General features: G+C 40.3%; 1 protein-coding gene across 1 annotated transcript in view; it reads left to right on the top strand.

Moving 5' to 3' along the window:
• Positions 1-21,970, top strand: part of LOC132569568 (microtubule-associated protein 1B-like) — a 103,898-nt gene extending 81,928 nt beyond the window's left edge. The window contains exons 4-7 of the mRNA XM_060235781.1: positions 4,871-5,011; positions 8,760-14,997; positions 18,558-18,796; positions 21,757-21,970. Of these exons, the coding sequence (XP_060091764.1) occupies positions 4,871-5,011; positions 8,760-14,997; positions 18,558-18,796; positions 21,757-21,912 (6,774 nt within the window). The 3' untranslated portion in view covers positions 21,913-21,970. The remainder of the gene's footprint in view (positions 1-4,870; positions 5,012-8,759; positions 14,998-18,557; positions 18,797-21,756) is intronic.
• The last annotated feature ends 242 nt before the right edge of the window (positions 21,971-22,212 follow it).

Consider the following 22,212-nt stretch of genomic DNA (forward strand, 5'->3'; position numbering starts at 1 on the left):
AAAAGGGGATTCAGTTCTTACAGACTGAACAGCACAGTAGCAAGATTATAATCTGTAGTTTGAAATATATTGCCATAAACCAACCATATAATTACATAATGACACCAGGTATACTAAATTGAATCCCTTCTATTCTAATTAGCTGTTATATATAGATATAATTTCTAATTCCATTTTATTAGGTGATAACAGTGTAGAAAATCTTATCAAGGCTGGAACAAAGGAAGCTGACTCTCCCTTTCCCACTAACTTCCAGTCAATGACTTTACTTTGACTTGTTGAAACCAACCAGTTCCTGGGGGTTACACACACACAATCCTTACATGGAACTATTGTGGAAGGAACACTGTCAAAATGCACTCGCGGAGCAACTGGTGGAAATCAATCGCTTGCACTGGGGAAAAACAGAAGCCTGTGGGTGGACCAGTGCTAGTGAGAAATCAGCATATTATTTCAACTACCTCTATTTTTGTAAAAAAGCAGATTGTCTCATAAAGAACTCCTACCCTGGCCTTCACCACTTAAACACACAGGGAATATCCCACATTATATCCCACATCCCTATGACAAAAAAAAAAAATTAGAAGCACAACCAGATCATGCCAAGCCTCTCATCTGACTGCAGCCAATGCTTACTTTCAGAACTTCTATTTGTAATGTGGGATATTTTTATTTGTAGTCATGGAGAGTTTTGATCAGACATGTTACCCTTCACCCGCCCCACTACTTGCTCACCCTGTAGCTGACAATTCAGATTATTGCTGTGCAATAATCACAGAGTGAGTGGGTGGGCAGGCAGCAAGCTTTTTTAAAAATTGTTTTTCACACATAAGTGCATATTTGAAGCACCACTCTGTTTTGACAGCTCAGCAATGCCAGAAATCAAACAAGGATTCCAAAGTGACACCTGTGACCCTGCCCCCTTAAAAGGCATGCCTTCAAACTCCTGGCAAGATGGCAGCCAGTTTTCTAGTGAGATTGCTGGAGGAGGCTGCTGGGATATGTAATGCATTATGCATGAGGGAAGTGGCCACTGTTCTACAAGGAATGTTTTGAAATTGTGCTTTCAAATAGCTCAACATTTCAAAGTCAGAGGGAGAGAATAAAAGAGAGAAGATTCATCCTGTGTCCTGTGTGCTGGCATTTTTGTTTAAAAGCTTGTTGCAAAGCTGGAGTCACAGGCATGAAGAAGATCATTCTCAGACTGCCTCCCTTCTCCTCTCTGAAAAACACTCATATTTTCAACTAACCCCTTTCCCACCCCACCCCACCTGGTGTGCTGCAAAGCTGTAGGCAGATAAATTGGCATGAAAAAAGACAGAGGAACCTGCCATCCCCCCCTCCCTCCAGCTTCGGGGGGGGGGCAGGGGGGAACTGAAACACACAGGTATCTTTCTTTGGAAGTGTTTTTTAAAAAGAAAAACAGAGTTTTGAGAAGACCCAGAGAGAGATATGTCTGTAAAAAAATAAATACACAAGCATTGATTCACAACCCTTGTGTGAAGATCCATTTATGTGCATATAGCTAACTGATTTTTTAAAAAGTGTGTGAAACTGGAAAGGAAAGATCAGACTCCCCAGACAATATGAGATCACGATGGATTGATCAGACTTCCAGAAATGCAGGGTGAAACTGCTGACGTGAAACTGAAAGACCAGAGTTTCCCCTGTGTTGGAAAACATGCAATTGAGGAGTGAAAATGGGAGGCTGATGACTTTGGGATGGGATAGGGACAATGCTTTCTGATCATACATTTTAAATCCAGAGGGGAACAATGACAACATCAGATCAAATAGCTCGTCTGATCACAGCCATTTCATCTTTATTTACTTTTGTATTTGCCTCTAGTGTCTATCACTAAGTTTATATAACATCTATAGATATCAATAACATTTGAAGTAATATAATCATTTAGCAATGTTCATAAATCAGCAATTCTTGTTTTGAAAAATTTAAAGACTTTGTCCCAGAATCTGGCAGATTTTTCAGACCTAGGCCACCAAACACAGGAAACAATAAACATAAGAATTCAATTCTTTAATGGATTTAATGCAATTAAAACAATGAAATTTAATTGACATTGATCAGACTGCTAAGTGCTCTTTTCAGTGTTGTCTTCTGAAACAGACCCACAGTAAATGTACTTGACTCACCAAGTATAGTGGTTCAGTTCTACCTCCCAATACAATTAGTGGCAAAGCAACATGGGATTTACTTCTGATTATGAGATGTTCTGCTGTGCCATGCTTTTTAATGATACCCTTGAACCTGCTATGAACAGTGAGTCTTGAAGCAGAAATTCAGGTCGATGCTGCTTTTTTCATGGCATGAGATGGAATTATTTAGAGCAACTGATCATTTGACTGTCAGCATACAGAATAAAGAAATAACTAGAAAGAGTCTTGGCAATAGGGAAATATTTCAAGAGGATTCAGTGAAGCTCATGTCAGATTCAACCTAGGGGTGTGCATTCGGTTCGGCCAAACCAAATCAACTGCCGAATCACCCCTGATTTGGCTGTATACGGAATCGCATACAGCCGAATCCAATTGGGGCCCATTATGCGGGAGCCGAGTATGGCTCCCCGTATACTTCTGTATAGATATTCGGAAGTATATGGAAATCCATGGAAAAGGTGGGAAAGGAGCTTCTGCAGCCTCAGGGGAGCTGCTTGCCTCCTTTCCCGCCTTTGGTGGCCTTTTCCCGCCTCTCCCATAGCCTCCCTGGGATCAGGGAGGGGGGGAGGGGGAAGAGGAGCCCCAGCAGCCAATCCAAAGCATGCATTTGCAAAATGCATTGCAAATGCATGCTTTGCAGAGCTGTTGTGTAGCTGATCCCCCAGCCATCAGCAACATTGTTATTCTTTTGATCTTTTGCTTACTTGGGTATCCAAGTAAGCACTGTTGTCCGGCCAATCATAGAGCAGTGCTATTTTTTGAAACTGCTCTCTGTAGGGCCAGAGAACCTTTTTAAGGAGTCTGCCTGGCTGGACTCCTCCATTGCTGCTGTGTTGGTGTGTGTTGGTGTGAGAGAGAGATTGTGCTGTGCTGGCCCTTGGCCTCAGCTGCTGCTGCTCTCTCTCAGCCTTACCAGATTTGCCTGGAGTAGAGAAGACTTCTAAGGTAAGACAGTCTTGGGGTTCTTGTTTTTATTTTAGTTGGTAAAAGGACTTTTTAAGACTCAGAGTTCCTTTACTTATCCAGATTTGGGTGGTGAGTAGCTTATTTGGGATTAGGGTTAGGGGGTTCTTCTGGGGGAGGGGGCCTGGGGTGGGTTTTTTTCTTTTGCCAATTTGCCCATATCTTACTTTAGTGAGAGGACTTTTAAAAGTGCAGTGTCCTTTTACTTTTCCTGATTTGGGTGGCTTGGATTTCTTGGGGTTAGGGTGAAGGGTTTTTTTGGGGGGGAGGGGTTGGTAAAGTTTCTGTATTGTTAAAGGTTAAGTTTTTTACTGTTTTAAAAGGATTCTGTGTTTGATTTGTTGCTGCTGTGTTGTGCTGCTGTTGTTCCTTTTCTCTTCTGGTTCTGGTTCTTGGGGGGGTGCTGTTTTGCCTAATTTTCATTGTTTAAAAGGCCACTTTTTTAACAGTTGAGTTTGTGTTGGCCTTCTGTTTGGATCTATTCTCTATTGCTGCAGGTTTTGCATCCTCCTGTCCTGTTGTCCCCCTTTTCCTCGTTCTGGTTTTAGGGGGGGGTGTTATTGACTGATTTGGCCTGAGGTTTCTTATTGGTAAAAAGGCCACTTTTTTAACAGTTGAGTTTCTTGGCCTTCTCCTGTTGTCCCTTTTCCTGGTTCTGGTTTTTTTTTTGGGGGGGGGGGGGAAGCTGGCACCTGGGTGAGAGACCCAGAACCAGGAGGCTTGTTGTGCTTGGCCAGCGCTCCCCATGTTGTTTGGGGGCAGGGCTGGAGAGCTGGCATCTGTAGATTGTGTGTTCTGTGGCAGGGAAGCTGGCACCTGGGTGAGAGACCCAGAACCAGCAGGCTTGTTGTGCTTGGCCAGCTATCCCCGTGTTGCTTGGGGCAGGGGTAGAGAGCTGGCATCTGTAGATTGTGTGTTCTTTGGCAGGGAAGCTGGCACCTGGGTGAGAGACCCAGAACCAGCAGGCTTGTTGTGCTTGGCCAGCTCTCCCCGTGTTCTTTGGGGCAGGGCTAGAGAGCTGGCATCTGGATTTGCTGCGTTCAGGTCTGCAGAGCAGACCTTGAACAGATTGTGTTTTGTGTGTCAGGGTTCATAGAGTAGATAGATGTATATAGTGCATTTGGGTCCTATAGAGATTCTCTGGTGTGAAGTTAGGTTTGGCTTTGGGTGCCCCAGGAATTGGACCCCCGGGCCCAATCTTTTGGGGACTTGGGGGGTTTGTAGGGGAGAGTCCCCTGCAAATTTGGGGGCTATCCCTCAAACCCCCTCCCCTCCAGGCGGCTTCAAATATACCCTATTTGCCATTGATTTCAATGGCCCATAGGGTATAATGGGGCCGTATATTCGGAAATAGCTGCGCATCTACCGTATATGCGGCTATTCCAACTACGGAATTCAGAAATATATGGGATTCTGTATTCCCCCCCCCCCCCGTATATTTCCGAATCCGTGTAATACAGATTATTATTTTTTTGCACATCCCTAATTCAACACTGAAAAAGGAAGTACTGCTTCTCAATTGCATCTCTTGAGAAAAAAACAGGAGAACAAGGGTGACTGCACTAGCTATGAAAGCTGTTTCAAAGTCCTTCTTGAAATCTCTCAGACTCCATTAGGACTAAAGTCTAATACTAATGGTCTTAGATTGGGGTCACTTTTATATTTAAATCTAAAGAGAAGCGAGGAAGTATTGGACATGCGTTAAATGGATTGTTTGTCTTTTATACAGGTGCGTTTAATGATCACAGATGCTGCAAGGCACAAGCTCCTGGTACTAACTGGGCAGAGTTTTGAAAATACAGGCGAACTTATTCTTCAGTCAGGATCATTCTCATTTCAGAACTTTATTGAGATCTTCACTGACCAAGAGGTTTGTTTTTAAATATTCCTTGCATATGAAGCTAATGTGACATTTATCAAGAGGCTTGTCATCAGCAATGTGATTTATGTGGTAGATCTATATAACACTGCTTAACAACATTCTTAAAACAATTAACAGTAAAAGAAACATAATAAAGACTCCAAAGTCACAATGGCATCTTAAAGCCTAATGAGTTTTTATTCTAGCATATTGACAGGCAACTGCCAATATATTTGTGTGCGTGAATATGTGTGTAGACTTTAGTCCATAAAATTTTGTTAGAATTTAAAAAAAAACCCTGTTAATCTTTAAGTGCACAAGAATCCTGATAACTTTTCATGCAAGACTTACAGGGCTACTCCTTTGGAATTAATATCACAGAATAGTATGCACAATATTCTAATTTGCATTTAATTTGCATTAAATACAATGTTGAATCCAGGGCAACAATAAAATCAACATTTCTTCTTTTCAAAGCACATCAGAAACGAATTCAGTTTTGACAGAAATCAAATGCCACTAGAACAAAACTAGAAACCTCTGTCTGGTCAGCATATTTCCCTAACTGGACACCACTATCAAGAAGACTGTAGATTATGTCGACATCCACCATGCTTTAGAGAGCAGGGGATTAATACTTGAATGTTCTGGGAAGATCTTTCCACACAGAAAAGACACATGAGAGAAAATAGCCCTTTGAAGTAAGCAAGACTCAGATCACATAGGACTTTAGTGTCAGTACTAGCACCTTGAATTGGGGCTGGATATTAACCAGTACAGATTTTAAAAACAATTTAGTTGGATGAGTCCAATTACAAATTTAAAGACTACACTAGAGGTTCATATTAACTATATTCAGTACTTTTGTTAATCCAAATTGTTCCTGATGCTCTTCCTGACAGAGCATCAAACTTTAAGATGCCACAAGACTCCTGTTTATTTGGACCTATATTGGAGAGACAGAATAATTGCATCAATGGGATTTCAAAACATTAATATACCATAGTCTTTCATATGACAAGAATACAGTCAACCAATATTCATCAAGATTGTGCATATTCTTCAAGCGTCTTCTTTTTAGCATTAAAACATTACACATTTTGTCTTCCAGTTCAAAAAAGGAAGTGTCAATCATCCCAAAGTTTCTGGAATTTTAGCAAGCACAGCCCCCACATTCCAAGACTTTAAAAAAAAAATGCAAACTGCTTCCTATGGTCATAGCCCATAATTTTGGCCTATTGTACTCCACTATTGTTTGGACAGTAGTTATTAAAATAACTTGAATGTCAGCACATATTCTAAATTTGTTTTGCTGCATAACATTTCAAAGCTGGCAAAATACATATTGTTTATCTATAATGAGTGAATGTAGTTAAGCAGTAGGAAAGTCTATATTTAATTTGTTTCTTTGCTCATACACTTTTAGCTAAATTGTAAGGGTCCATCCAAACTAACTGTTTTGGACACTTTACAGAATATTTACCAGGAGTTTGCACACACCCAACTTGACCTTATTAAGGAGTAAGATTTGTGTTGATTAGTGTGAACAGAAGTATGACATTATTCCTTTTCTTGACCACTGTTCCTATTTTTCTTCTCCGTTTCCCTGAGTCCTTTTTCTGGATACATTCATGTTTGTATCCATGAACATAAATCATTGTTGATTTCACATTCAGTGTTCAAAAGACATTAAACTTGGCTACTTCACAATTCCAGAGCCAGGTTACTTCATGATTGTGTCTCAAAGTGTGTATCCTATATTCTCTTCCCCCAGGTTGTTTGGGTCTGTATGCCAGAGGGTGGTTAGCTATGTTAGTTTGCTGCAGTAAAAATAAACAGGAGTCTTTTGGCACCTTAAAATCTAACAAGTTTTTGTTCTAGCATTAGCTTTGTTATTGCAAAAATGAGCTGTAGTCACTAAAAACTGATGTTAGAAGAAACTTTAAGGTGCTGCAAGACTGTTTATTTGCAAGCAAGAATGTTATTTAGTTTATTTGCAAGAAGAATGTTAAGCATTTATTAAAGGGAAAAAAGCCCTTGCTCCATATGTGTGGGAGGTATGCACAGATTTATTCCAGGAGAGAGAGGGCAAAACAAGTAAAATAAAATGCCACATGAGTACAGGTCTAGAGATGGATGGCTTTTGGTCATTGTCATTCAGATGACTCAAGAGATGAGCAACCATATCAATGAGGTAATTTGATAGCTTAAAACCAGTTATTGAATTCAGGAAACCCTTTAAAATGTAGATAGCCTCAAATAAATGTATCTTTTCAACAATCTTTTGAAGGTCAGACACCTTTCTTGGCATTTTTCTTTTATCTTGGATTGTTTATTCTCCTGTTCTTTGGCCTTTTTTATAACAGCGCTTTGGATTATCAGGCAAAACAATCTTTGCCTTTAGGATAAAATCTATTTATATTCCTGTAAAATGGGCTATGTTCCCACCTTTAGTGACATTAGAAAGAACATAATACAGCTGTTCAATTGACTTTGCTATCCTATATTTATATACACAGTGAGGGTACAATAAATCTCCAGTTGTATTGTGTGACATTAGTTATAACTTTCAAAATCATTAACTAGAATATGTAACATGCTAAAATAAATCAGAAAGCAAACTAAGAAATGACAAGGGCTTAAATCTGCAAACCAAATAAATTGAATTAATGTGTTCAATATTATTTTTTAATTTATAATTAAGTTTTGTGATCCAAGGTTTTCAGCATATACATGCAACAAACTCTGAGATAAACCACCTTTTTAGTATATGGATTGCAGTCTAAACTGTCACCCAGATCTAAATTCCTATTTATTTATTTTATTAAGCAGGATGGCAATAAACCAGAATAAGACTAATCAGTTCCTATGTATATAGAGAGTTCCTATGCATTTGAGTTTCTCTGTACATTTCACAGGATGGAGTAACTATGAATGAATATTTCATAGAATCATAGATGCCTGCTCCATTGAAATGTATGGAGATTCCAGTGGGCAGGATCATGGCCAAAACATGTTAATAATCTCTCTCTTGCAAAAAATTAGCTTGAGAGAGAGACGGAGATGGTTGAGTATTAACATGCTTTGGTCATGATCCTTCATTTACCAGCAACACTATTTGTGCAGAGATCTTCATCAACATTACATTGAGCCCTTCTCTGCCTTTATCACTGGTCCTTGTTTGGGTTCACTGAAGTATTTCCAGCGATTATCAATAACCTGAGGTTTATTTTCATTTAGCTTTAGCTATGCTTATTCAACAGTTCATTTCATTCTAAGATTCCATTGCATGGCATGAGAATAGACAGCTCACTAGGCACTTAGAGAAATATAGTCTGTTAAATTATCTTTGAGTCCTGGGAGAGTTTCTGAGCAAGGGACTGTACATGGGATAGCCACAGTTTGTGTGATCCATCAAGCTCAATGATGTCCATCAACCATGCATTGTGACCCACCTGTGTCTTGACATTTCAAAAACAGAAAGACAAAACTTGTTGCCAGCCTGTGACATCAAAAACAGAAGGGTTATAGAGAACCTGACCAGTTGGTAGGCTGTGCTTGGTTTGATGATTAAAAGTTTTGCATATTTTATTTTTAATTACTATAGAATATGCTAGACTAGATTTTTCTGTCTTTCAAGAAGGATATAAGAATTAGTTTTGGGGGTACTGAGAACAACCTTTTACTTTTATGAGAAGCTGATATGATTCATTCTCAACTGACAGAACGTTTTTTCTTCTGTGTTTTGCAATCCCAGATCGGAGAATTATTGAGTACTACACACCCTGCCAATAAAGCCAGCTTAACGCTTTTTTGTCCTGAGGAAGGGGACTGGAAAAATTCAAATCTTGACAGGCACAATCTTCAAGACTTCATCAACATTAAACTCAACTCTTCTTCTATCTTGCCTGAAATGGAAGGACTTTCTGAATTTACTGAGTACTTGTCAGAATCTGTGGAAGTGCCATCACCTTTTGATATTTTGGAGCCACCGACATCAGGAGGTTTTCTGAAGCTTTCTAAGCCTTGCTGTTACATTTTTCCAGGTGGAAGGGGAGATTCTGCATTGTTTGCAGTTAATGGATTCAACATGCTTATTAATGGAGGATCGGAAAGAAAATCTTGCTTCTGGAAACTCATTCGACATTTGGACAGAGTGGATTCCATTCTGCTCACCCACATTGGGGATGACAACCTCCCAGGAATTAATAGCATGCTTCAAAGGAAAATAGCAGAATTAGAAGAGGAACAGTCTCAAGGTTCCACTACCAACAGTGACTGGATGAAAAATCTAATTTCACCTGACCTGGGAGTTGTATTTCTCAATGTCCCTGACAGCCTGGGAAACCCTGATCCAAATTTTCGGTTAAAAAGAAGTGTGGAGGAAGCTTGTTTCACACTGCAGTACTTAAATAAGTTGTCTATGAAACCAGAACCTCTTTTCAGAAATGTAGGAAATACCATTGATCCCATCATCCTTTTTCAAAAAATGGGAGTAGGAAAGCTTGAGATGTATGTGCTCAATCCTGTCAAAAATAGCAAAGAGATAAATTATTTTATGCACCAATGGACTGGCACAAACAAAGATAAAGCTGAACTGGTGTTACCAAATGGTCAAGAGATAGACATTCCCATTTCCTACTTGACATCAATCTCATCTTTGATTGTATGGCATCCTGCAAACCCTGCTGAGAAAATAATACGAGTTCTTTTCCCAGGAAACAGTACTCAGTATAGCATACTAGATGGACTAGAAAAACTCAAACATTTAGATTTCCTTAAACAACCAACAGTTACACAGAAAGACCTAATTGGTAACTTGGCTAGTCCAGCAGTAAAACAAGCAAAAATTAAGCAGCGAACAGACAGTAAGGAAAGTCTGAAGCCTGCCGCAAAATTACAGTCTAGCAAGACTGTGAGAAAAGAATCTAGAGAAGAGGCATCTGAAACAGGGAAATCTAGTCCACCTGAAAAGGTTGAAAAAATAGAAAGTAAAGAAAAACTAATAGTAAAAAAAGATAAATCAGCAAAAGCAGAAACAAGGCTTTCTGTGACAGAAAAAGAATTGTCAGCTAAGGAACAGCAACTTGTAAAATCTGAAGTAGCTGAAAAACAAGCAGCAGATGTTAAACCAAAAGTAATAAAGGAGAAGCATGTGAGAAAGGAAGTGAAAGTAAAATCTGAAGAAAAGCAGGAGGAGAAAAAACCAAAGAAAGAGGTTTCTAAAAGAGAAGAGAAAATACCTGCTAAGAAGGAGGAAAAGCCTAAAAAGGAAGATATAAAGAAAGACGTGAAAAAAGAATCCAAAAAGGAATCAAAGAAAGACATTCTTTCAAAAGAAATTAAAAAGGAAGAAAAAAAGGAAATTAAAAAGGAAGAAAAGGAATCCAAGAAAGACTCCAAGAAGCTTCTTAAAGAAACAAAGAAAACATCTGCTTCTTTGCCTGACTCAAAAAAGACTGCAACAAAGCCAAAGTCACAAAAGAAGGAAGAGATTGTCAAAAAAGAAAGCGGAGTTATTGGGAAACCAAAGGAAAAAGTTAAAAGCAAGCTTGTAAAGAAAGAGACAAAGGTAACTGAAACACCAGCGGCAATGGCTGCATTGGGAGCTGTTGCTACAACTGTTGCAGCTGCAAGTGTATCAGCTACTGGAAAGGAACTTGAAGCTGAGAGGTCACTTATGTCTTCACCAGAGGATTTAACAAAAGACTTTGAAGAGTTAAAGGCTGAAGAAGTTGAAGTTGTGAAAGAAACAAAGCTTCAGGTAGATATAATAGACAATGAAGGGAAGTTAACTGATATAGAACAAAAAGGAGATTATGAAGTTCAAAAAGAAAAAACAGAAGGACCAGCAGATTCTCCAGATGAAGGAATAACTACCACTGAACCTGAGGGAGAATGTGAACAAACTCCTGAAGAGCTGGAGCCTGTAGAAAAGGACAAAGTTGATGACAATGAAAAGTTTGAAGATGAAGGAACGGGTTTTGAAGAATCTTCTGAGACTGGTGACTATGAAGAAAAGGCTGAGACAGAGGAAGCTGAAGAGCAAGGTGAGGAAGAAGAGGCACTGCTAGGTATCAAAAAGCAAGGTACAAAGGATACAATAGAAATTCAGAAAATTGAAAAGGAAATTACTGGAGTTCATGAGTATGAAAAAATGAAAGATCTAATGTACAATGAAAAGGCAGAAGTTAGAATGGAAGGTGAAGAGCAAGATGAAGAAAATGTAGATGAAACATTTGAAAAGGCAGAAACAGAAGAGACTGAGGAGGAAGCTGAGGAAGAAGACAAAACAGAGAATGTCAGAGATGAGGAAGAGGAAACTGAAAAAATAGAAGCTGAAGAAGATTATGTTATGGCTGTGGTGGACAAAGCAGCAGAAGCTGGGGAGATCAATGATAAATATGGCTTGCATTTAACCACTCCAACAAAGCACTCTGAACCTCAGTCTCCAGCTAAGGAGCCAGCATCTTCCATTCATGATGAAACTTTACCTGGTGGTTCAGAAAGTGAAGCAACTGTTTCAGATGAAGAAAATAGAGAAGATCAGCCTGAGGAATTCACAGCTACTTCAGGTTACACGCAGTCAACTATTGAAATATCCAGTGAGCCAACTCCAATGGATGAAATGTCAACTCCAAGGGATGTGATGAGTGATGAAACTAATAACGAAGAAAGTGAATCACCTTCCCAGGAATATGTTAACATTACTAAGTATGAGTCAGCATTGTGCTCTCAAGAGTATACTCGGCCTAAACTTTCTCCACTGCCTGATGCTTTCAATGGATTATCTGAAGGTTCTAAAACAGATGCCACTGAAGGGAAAGACTACAATGTTTCAGCTTCTACCATTTCACCACCATCTTCCCTAGAGGAGGACAGATTCAGCAAATCTTCCTTACAAGAGGTGTATAACCAACGAGAAAATGAAGTGAAAAGTACAAATAAATTAGAAATTTCAGAAGATATGGATGAGAAGCATAGCCCAACTAGAAGTCCAGATGAAAGCCCAACTGCTCTATCACCAGTTGCTAAAACACCTCTCAGTGAACGTTGTGTGAACTTTTCTCTGACTCCTAATGAGATTACAGTGACAACTGAACCTGCAGCTCTCACATCACTGCCCGATAAGCATCATGAAGAACACTGCCCTAGTCCGGATGATAAAACTTTAGAAGTGGTATCTCCTTCACAATCAGCTGCTGGTAGTGCTGGTCATACACCTTATTATCAGTCTCCTACAGATGAAAAGTCAAGTAATCTGCCATCTGAAATGCCTGTAAAAGCATCAGAAGCACCAATCTGCTTTGAGGTGGATGATGCCAAAGATGATATTGCAAAACACAGGATAAGTCCAATGGATGAACCAGTGCCTGACTCTGAATCACCTTTTGAAAAAGTGCTTTCACCTCTGCGAAGCCCACCATTGATTGGTTCAGAGCCTTCCTATGATACATTCTTGAGTGTTGATATAAAATCTCCAGCCAGAGAAACTGCAGGTCCCTTTGAAATGAAAAGTGGAACAGATGAGTCTCCTTTGCAGAAGAGCTCAGTTTCTGAACTTAGTTCTATGACTGTTTTCCAAGAAAAACAAATGGAAAAAGAGATGCAGTTTATACCATCAAAACCAGATTTTGACCTAGAAAAGAAAAAAGATGACTTAGAATCTTCAGAATCTCAGCCTGCATTGGTTTTGGATGAAAAGAAACTGGGAGATATTTCTCCTACACAAGTAGATATTAGTCATTTCAGCTGCTTCAAAGAGGATACAAAAATGTCAATTTCAGAAGGTACAGTCTCTGATAAGTCTGCAACACCTGTGGATGAAGTTGTTGCAGAAGATACTTATTCACATATTGAAGGAGTAGCGTCTGTTTCCACAGCATCCGTTGCTACTAGTTCATTTCCAGAACCAACTACGGATGATGTATCTCCTTCACTGCATGCTGAAGTAGGATCTCCTCATTCTACAGAAGTAGATGATTCTCTTTCTGTATCTGTTGTACAAACACCAACAACATTTCAGGAAACAGAAATGTCTCCATCTAAAGAAGAGTGCCCAAGACCTATGTCCATTTCTCCTCCAGACTTCTCCCCTAAAACAGCAAAATCAAGGACACCAGTACAAGATCATAGGTCCCCTGAGCCATCTACAATGTCAGTGGAATTTGGTCAAGATTCCCCTGAGCAGTCTTTGGCTATGGACTTCAGCAGACAGTCTCCTGAACATCCCACAGTGGGTGCTGCAATGCATCATATATCTGAAAATGGACCAACTGAAGTTGATTATAGTCCATCAGACATACAGGATCACTGTTTCTCACACAAAATTTCACCTGTAGAGCAAACAAGTTATGGGCATGATAAAGATATTTCAGAAATTATTTCAGTATCTCAGATAGAGGCTTCACCTTCTTCTTCCTCTGCTCATACACCATCACAGGCAAGTTCTCCACTGCAGGAAGAAAGTGTATCAGGTATTACACAGTCATGTGAAATGCCACTGCACTCTGTGTTCCCTTCAGAAAAAGTGCACAGCCTGGGAGAAAAACTTTCACCAAAGTCTGACTTATCTTCATTAACCCCAAGGGAATCATCTCCTCTATACTCACCTAGTTTCTCAGATTCCCCTCCTGTGATGAAAGAAACTGCTGCTTGCCATTCACCTTCATTATCATTGCATATGTCCCCAGATAAATCATTAGGCTATCATACCTCAGTAGTTCAAGATCCTCTCATGGACCATAGTCAAGAATTCTTAGCCTGTACAGAACAAGAAGGTGTTAAGAAAACAGCCATATCACCTGAGGCTCTTACTTACTCTTATGACACAACTGGAAAAACCACTGGATCACCTGAGTCTATTAACTATTCCTATGAAAAAACAGGAAACATCAGTGGATCCCCTGACGCCCTTGACTATTCCTATGTTATAGCTGGGAAAATGACAAGAACACCAGAGGATGATAGTTACTCCTATGAAAAAACAGAAAAAGCTACCAAATCACCAGAAGCCTTTGATTATTCCTTTGAGAAAACCACTAGATCTTCTGAGACTGTCAGTTACTCTTATGAAACCACTGGAAGAAAAGGCAAATCACCTGAGAATGTCACTTATTCATATGAAGTGTCTGGGAAATCCACCAGATCACCTGACACTACTAGTTACCACTACGAGGCTGATAGGTACTTTGTTTCTGAAAAATCAGAAACCCGTCAAGATGTTGATTTGTGCTTGGTTTCTTCTTGTGAATACAAGCATCCCAAGACAGAACTTTCACCTTCCTTTATCAATCCTAATCCCTTGGAGTGGTTTGCAAGTGAAGAACAATCTCAAGAACAAGAGAAGCCATTAACTCAGTCTGGAGGTGCACAACCCCCTTCAGGAGGGAAACAGCCAGCACGACTGTGTGGTGAAACTCCTCCAACCTCAGTCAGTGAGTCTGCTCCATCACAGACTGACTCAGATGTGCCTCCTGAAACAGAAGAATGTCCTTCTATTACAGCAGATGCTAATATTGACTCTGAAGATGAATCTGAAACTATTCCAACAGATAAAACCATTACCTATGAACATATAGACCCTCCTCCAGTTCCACTGCAAGATCGCAGCCCTTCACCACGGCACCCTGATGTTTCAATGGTAGACCCAGAAGCATTGCCTATTGATCAGAACTTAGGAAAACCTTTGAGAAAAGATCTCAAAGAGAAGACAAAAACTAAAAAGCAGGGGACAAAGACCAAGTCTTCTTCTCCTTCCAAGAAGAGTGACAGCAAGTCAAAGCAGATTGCTTCACCGAAGCCTGGTGGCTTAAAGGAATCATTGGATAAAGTTTCAAGAACAGCTTCTCCAAAGAAGAAGGAATCTGTGGAGAAAGCTGCCAAAAACATCTCTACTCCAGAAATAAAAACTTCTCGTACAGAGGAAAAAGACAAGGAAACTAAGAATATAACCAATACCACAGCATCAAAGTCTGCAAAGACTGCAACTGCAGGTAAGAAGAAACTACAATGGTAATCCGTAAAGGTAACATCTGTTTGGCTTCAAACCTATGATATGTAAGCATAATCACTATATGGGTGAGTCCGCACTTTCCATGCAACATGATTGCTGGAACTTCCTACAGCAATGTTTCTCGCTGTAAATATGTTAGCAGAATCTTTAAAAATCTGTGAATGCACACCAAACATTGCTGGCCCAGTCACAAGCACACGTACTCATTAAAGATGCAGATATGTTGGCAAATTTTTGGCTAAAAAAATAGTGCTACTATGTTGTACTACACACTGGTGGGATCTGATGAAGCCCTGCTTTATGTTCCATTTATGTGGGCAAGACATAGCTGCCATGTTATAATGTACATTGTTGCAACTTTGGAAGGAATAAGGCATGAGGAATTTGGTTGATTATGATGATTAGGTTCCTTAATTGCACCAAAATGATAAAACCCACAGTATTAAAGAACAAACATTATCTTGGGCATATATAGAATGTTTTTTGCTTCTTGATGAGTAATCATGTTTAAGTCTTCAAATTTTGGGTGGTGAGACAGGATTTCCAGGAATTTTTAATCCATGAAATCTTTCTCATTTTAGAGATTAAATTTTAGTTACGCTCCACAGGACAACATGGCACACTAGATAGAAAAAGAGAACTGATAGTACAGTCCTAAGCAGAGTTGCACCCTTCAAAGCTCACTGGGACCATTTCTGCAGTAGTGAAATTCCCTGCATTGATATTTTAAAAACAGTGTGTTACATGAAATCTTCTGCAGTACATTTTTCCTCACCAGGTGCAAACCTGACATTTTCTCCCCCTTACCCACATTTTTGGAATCCCCAGTTTTAGCGAAAAATCTGCAGAAAATGTCACGTAACACTCAGTTTTTAAAAGTCAATGCAGGGAATTTCACTACTGTGGAAATAATCTGACCTTGCTTAGAACTGTTAAGTGTCTATCAAATAGGTCTTACTGGTTGCTGAAAGAGCAAGGGTGCCCAGTGACTTTAGATAAAATGTGGGTACGAATCAGCTCCTGTTTACAGACTGAATTTATGGGAAGATCCTTCTGACTTTACAAGGCTTCTCAGTAAGTGGGGGTGGCTAAAAAGACAAATGCAATCTTGGGCTGTATCAACAGAAGTATTAAGTGTTAAGTGTCTATCAAATAGGTCTTACTGGTTGCTGAAAGAGCAAGGGTGCCCAGTGACTTTAGATAAAATGTGGGTACGAATCAGCTCCTGTTTACAGACTGAATTTATGGGAAGATCCTTCTGACTTTACAAGGCTTCTCAGTAAGTGGGGGTGGCTAAAAAGACAAATGCAATCTTGGGCTGTATCAACAGAAGTATAGTGTCCAGATCACATGAAGTGATGGTATCGCTTTACTCTGCTCTGGTAAGATCTCACCTGAAGTATTGTGTTCAGTTTTGGGCACCACATTTTAAGGATATAGACAAGCTAGAACAGGTCCAGAGGAGGGCAACGAAGATGGTGAGGGGTCTGGAGAACCTAATGAAGAAAGGTTGCTGTGGATGTTTAGCCTGGAGAGGAGGTGGCTGAGAGGTGATATGATCACCAAGTATTTGAAGGGCTGTCATATAGAGGGTGGTGTGGAATTGTTTTCTGTGGCCCCAGAAGGTAGGACCAGAACCAATGGGTTGAAATTAAATCAAAAGAGTTTCCGGCTCAACATTAGGAAGAACTTCCTGACAGTTAGAGCAATTCCTCAGTGGAACAGGCTTCCTCAGGAGGTGGTGAGCTCCCCTTCCTTGGAGGTTTTAAAACAGAGGCTAGATGCCATCTGACAGCAATGAAGATCCTCTGAATTTAGGGGGAGGTATTTGTGAGTTTCCTGCATTGTGCAGGGGGTTGGACTAGATGACCTTGGAGGTCCCTTCCAACTCTATGATTCTATAAAATAATTGGAAGCAAGTATATAAATAAATGTACCTATTGTTCCTTAGGGGTTATACTGGGAAACACAGTGTCTGAAATAAACCTAAGCATTCGATACTATTTTATTATTTATTTATTTTATTAGACTTATAGCCTGTCTTCCACTGCACAGCAAGGCTCAGGGCAGGTAGCAAAATTTAAAACAATACCATAGATTAGTTGTTAAAAACAATTATCAATTTGAATAAAATCAGATGGTGGTATACAGCACAAAACAACATAAAATTATCCAAAGTGAGGTCATACAGACTATGTGTTGGTGGAACTGGTGTGATGGCAGAATGAATGATGAATGAGGGGAGGGGCTGGGGAGGACAATTCAGGTGGAAAGCTCTGTTGCCTCAACTGTGGGCCTGATGAAACATTTCTGTCTTACAGGCCCTGTGGAACTGCATCAAATTCTGCAGGGCCCAGATCTCATCTGGAAGAGCGTTCCACCAGGCTGGGGGTGAGGCTAGACAAATGTTTTTCAGGCCAGGGACCACTAGGAGGTTATTGTCCATAGAAAGCAGTGCTCTTTGGCAGCATACCAGGACAGATGGCCCTTATGATTTTCATCGTAATAACATCCACAGAGCCGCACACTACGATTAACAGCTCTGGAAAATGAACAATAGTAGTATTGATCAGCATAACTTGAAGGAATAAGATTGCGCCTTGTTTTACCATTGTCGACATAGCAGGTGATGCTAGTGGGGAAGGAGGCTAACTGATCATGTGTCCCCACAGGAATTACTTTGGGTGATCCATTGTTCTTCTATCACAATTAGCATGGTCTGTCCCTGTTACACCTGAGATTCTAGTTTATTTTCCAAACACTGTTCTCCTTTGAAGAAGTACAGTAGTGGCATATTGCTATATGTCATGCATTGTATTTCCTCTCTGCTTCTCTCCTATTTTGTTTTTGGTCAGCATGCTTTCTGATCCTTTCAGTTTTGACAGCTGCATGACACTACTGGCACAAATACAAGAGTTTCCTTAAGAGTTTTATACAACAAATTCTGTTGATTGCTTTTTTAATGGCAGTTCAAGAATCATAGTTTCTCTGCGGTAAGCCTTGATTTAGCAGTTCATAATATTTGACATGATTAAAAATATCCACATTTATTTTGTTGCACTCTATGGATTTTGCACTGATGAGGGATATTTGTCTTCCTTGCTTTTAATATTAAGCAAGCTTTGCCATTATTTTAGAACCTGTGGAGAGTCGGTGTCATATTATTATGCCGATGAGGTGTAGTGGCTAGAGGATTAGAATCTGGGAGACTCAATTACAAATTCCCATTCTGCAGAAAGTGCATTGAGCAACCTTAGAGCAGCCAGTCTCTCTCATCCTAATCTACTTCATTAAGTTGTTGTGGTGGTGAAAACATTCTACCATCCTGAGCTCCTTGGAGGAAGGGTAGAATTTAGGCTGTTTTTATGCTTAATAGGATAAAATAACACAAATGGTCCACGGAGTGCATTTGAATACATGTTAATGCCACTCTGTTGAATGCTCAAATTGTGTTGGTTGTGATAGCAAAACAGCAGATTACATGTGTCACTACTTCATCAACAATAACTGAGACAAAACTCTTGTATTATTTTATTAAAGGACCTGGAAATGGAAAATCAACAAAATCTATAGCTGTGCCTCCAGGACCTCCAGTGTATTTGGACCTGGTATATATTCCCAATCACAGCAATAGCAAGAATGTTGATGTAGAATTTTTCAAGAGGGTGAGGTCATCCTACTACGTAGTGAGTGGGAATGATCCTGCCGCTGAAGAACCAAGCAGGGCTGTCTTGGACTCCCTGTTGGAAGGTAAAGCTCAGTGGGGAAGCAACATGCAGGTAAGCTATATAGTATAAGTATATTAACATCTGAAAATAAGAAAAAAAACTGGGATAAACTATCAGCCCAAGACCACAGAGATGCCAGATATTCTGTTTTAAAGCTTTATTTAGTAAAAGCAAAAAGAATGTATCTTCAAAGGATAACCTTTTTTTCTTTTAAAATACCCTGTAATTAATGGGCTATGCAACATATGAAAACTGTTTTTCTTAATTATTTGCAAATGGTTTTGTTTTTCGGAGAGCTGTCAATGATTGAAGAATTTTAGATGACTGATCATCAGTTATTAATTGATTAAGAAACCTTCAACTGAATGGGAATATTATCCCAGCCTTGCCAGATATTGCTTCTTAAGATATGAAAGGAATAATGGTAGAACAGGAGCTTTTCTTCAAATAAACTCATAGCTAGACAACTATAAAGTATATGTTGGTTAACAGTTTTAAATGGAACATTTCCTCTGCTTACTGCTTTCCATCAGCAGCTTCTCCACAGCTATTCAGAAGGGTTAAACCCCCTTAATCAGCCCAAACTACACCCACCCACATATACACCCATATACTTGTTAAGTGTTAGCTTATGTGAAATTTCTGCATTTTACTTTGTGGAAGGAGAATGAAGTAAGAAGTTTGGAAAATGATCCCAAAAATATACGTTTAAAGGTGGATTGTACTTCTGAGAGTTTGGGGTCTTCTGTATTATCCTGCTGATTAAAAACCAAAACAAGCTTTCAGCTTGTAGTAGCAAGAATATTTACTAATGTAGAAGAATGCTGTTCAGTAGTTGTGTGCAGTCTAACTCTAATCTTAGTACAGTCTATGTGTTAATTTCTTCTCCTGTAGATAAAGCTGATTAAATTACAGCTAAATGCTTGATTGTGCTTATGGGTTCCTGATTTATATTTTTAAAAAATCGAATGAGTGTTCGTTTAAACAGTACATTTAACGTTGTGCTTCCATGAGTGTTGAGCAACATTTGCAGAGCTGCAGATTCGGATGATCCAATGCTGCTCAAGAGCTGCTTGTGTGGACCATTCCTATGAAATGAACATGTCTGCCCTTCCTTCCTGACTAGGGTTGCCAAGTCCAACCCCAGAAATATCTGGGGACTTTGGGGGTGGAGCCAGGAGACACTGGGGTGGAGCTAGGGAGGAGGGGGGAAATGGCACCAGGGAGCGTGGCGAGCCGTCCTGTCTCGGAGCGGGCAACGCCGCTGCACAGCTGCCGCCTCTTCTCCGCTCGCCGTGGCTGCTCCTCCGAGATGGGCTCAACCTGAGCCCATCTCGGAGGAGCAGCCACGGCGAGCGGAGAAGAGGCGGCAGCGGCAGGGCGGCCTCGCCCGCTCCGGCTCTGGGGTGGAATCGGAGGGGGGGTGGAGGCGGGCCGGGGGTGTGGCGAGCCGTGAGTCCGAGTTTTAGAAGGGCCTGGATTCGCAGCTCGCCATGCTCCTGGCCTGCCTCGCCCTCCCCTTCTCTGGTTTTGCCTGCGCTGCTCTTGGCTGCTCCTCCGAGATGGGCTCAGCCCTGGCCCATCTCGGAGGAGCAGCTGTGGTGGGTGGGGAGGGGGCAGCAGCGGCGCAGTGGCCTCGCCCGCTCCAGGATTGGGTGGCTCGCCATGCTCCCTGGCGCCGTTTCCCCCTCCCCCCGCTTCCGTTTTTTTGGGGGAGCGGGGGAAGAGGGTGGAAATTCTGGGGTCCCCCACCAGGGCGGGAGGGTTGGGAAGCCTATTCCTGACTAGAGGCCAGTTCTATGTTTTGGCTCTGCATAGATGACCTTTACCCATATAGTTGGGTCATTTTAATGTTTCTCCAGAGACACAGGTGGTAGTCATAGAAAAGAGGCTCTGATGCAGCTTTGCTAAATTTAAGGAGCTATTAATAATACAAAATATAATAACCGAACACTACACACAAATTTAAAATTTTAAAACATATTAATATAGAAAAGATAGCAAATGAGAGTGCAGAGGCTCCATATCACAAGTATGGTTTTCTGGAAGCTGCCTTAGACTCAGACCTTGGTCTGTCAAAGTCACTGTATACTCTTAAGTGGCTGCTACTCTCCAGGATCTCACATCACCTACTACCTGATCCTCATAGCTGGAGATGCAGAGGACTGAATCTGGGACCTTCTGCATGCAAAGCTGATGATCTGTCATTGAGCCATGGCCCTGTCCTGATCTAAGTAAGAATAGAATGCAAACCGAGAGATGTCACTATAAAGGATAATACAAAAAAAATGCAAGCTAGTGACCAATTTACTAAGAAATATATAGAAACCAGTCCAAATGTCCAAAACATGTACATTCAAGTCCCAAAGTAGTGTGGTTTGTGTAATGGCAGCTGTAAATGAGATGTTTGCCTTTTTAAACATGTTAGTTGAACTATTAGGGTGCTCAAGAAGCCTCATACTGAGCTGTAGCCAATGGGAAATTGCTCTTGGAGACGCTCTGCGTCCCCGTTTTTAAAAAATTATGTAAAGAACCTATATAAGTGAATCAATATGTAAGTATGATATTTTTTCACTGGAAGAAGTTGGGTGGTGTTTGAATGTCCTGATATTTTTGTATAATATTTTCTTTTGTTAGTGGTCCCAGGTCTGATGAAGACTGGAAAGAAACAAGTACTTAATCGATTGGCTTGTCACCACAGTCTTTGGGACTTGAATGTACATGTTTTGGATATTTGGACTGGTTTCTATATATATTCTTAGTACATTGGTCACTAGCTTGTATTTTTTGTTGTATTATCTGATCTAAGTAAGGACAGTAGGGCTTGAGAACTGAGCTGATATTCATGCCAGCTTCACATTGCTTTCCTGGACCTATTTATCCTTCATGTATTCCCATGCTTAAGATATCATGTTTCCAGATAGAGCTCATATGATGTGTTAAGACTAATCAGAATTTATTTTATAGGAATAATTTCTTCTATTAATGAATTCTCCATTTCCCCACTGCAGGTGACCTTAATTCCAACCCATGATTCAGAGGTGATGAGGGAATGGTATCAAGAGACCCACGAGAAACAACAGGACCTTAACATCATGGTTTTGGCAAGCAGCAGCACTGTTGTTATGCAAGATGAATCTTTCCCTGCATGCAAGATTGAACTGTAAAAAAGAGCAATGCATCACAACCTTAAACTTTGTTTCCAGAAGTTCTTCAATTTGAAAATACCTTTTCTAAAAATGTAATCCATCTAACTCAGCTGCTGAACTATATATACCTGCCAAATGCTATACTGTATCACAGTGATGCAAGTCACTAATCTTTTTTTAGTCGTCTTTGCTGATTGCTAAGGGAAATAACAGTATTCCCACCATAGGGTTCAAATTACTGCAAAAACTGCAGATCCAGGTTCATCTCCACTGAACACTTGGAAACCATGCACTAGAAAACACTGCTGACTTCTGCCA

The sequence above is a fragment of the Heteronotia binoei genome, chromosome 4, assembly GCF_032191835.1.
Source record: "Heteronotia binoei isolate CCM8104 ecotype False Entrance Well chromosome 4, APGP_CSIRO_Hbin_v1, whole genome shotgun sequence".
In the NCBI taxonomy this organism is placed as follows: domain Eukaryota; kingdom Metazoa; phylum Chordata; class Lepidosauria; order Squamata; family Gekkonidae; genus Heteronotia; species Heteronotia binoei.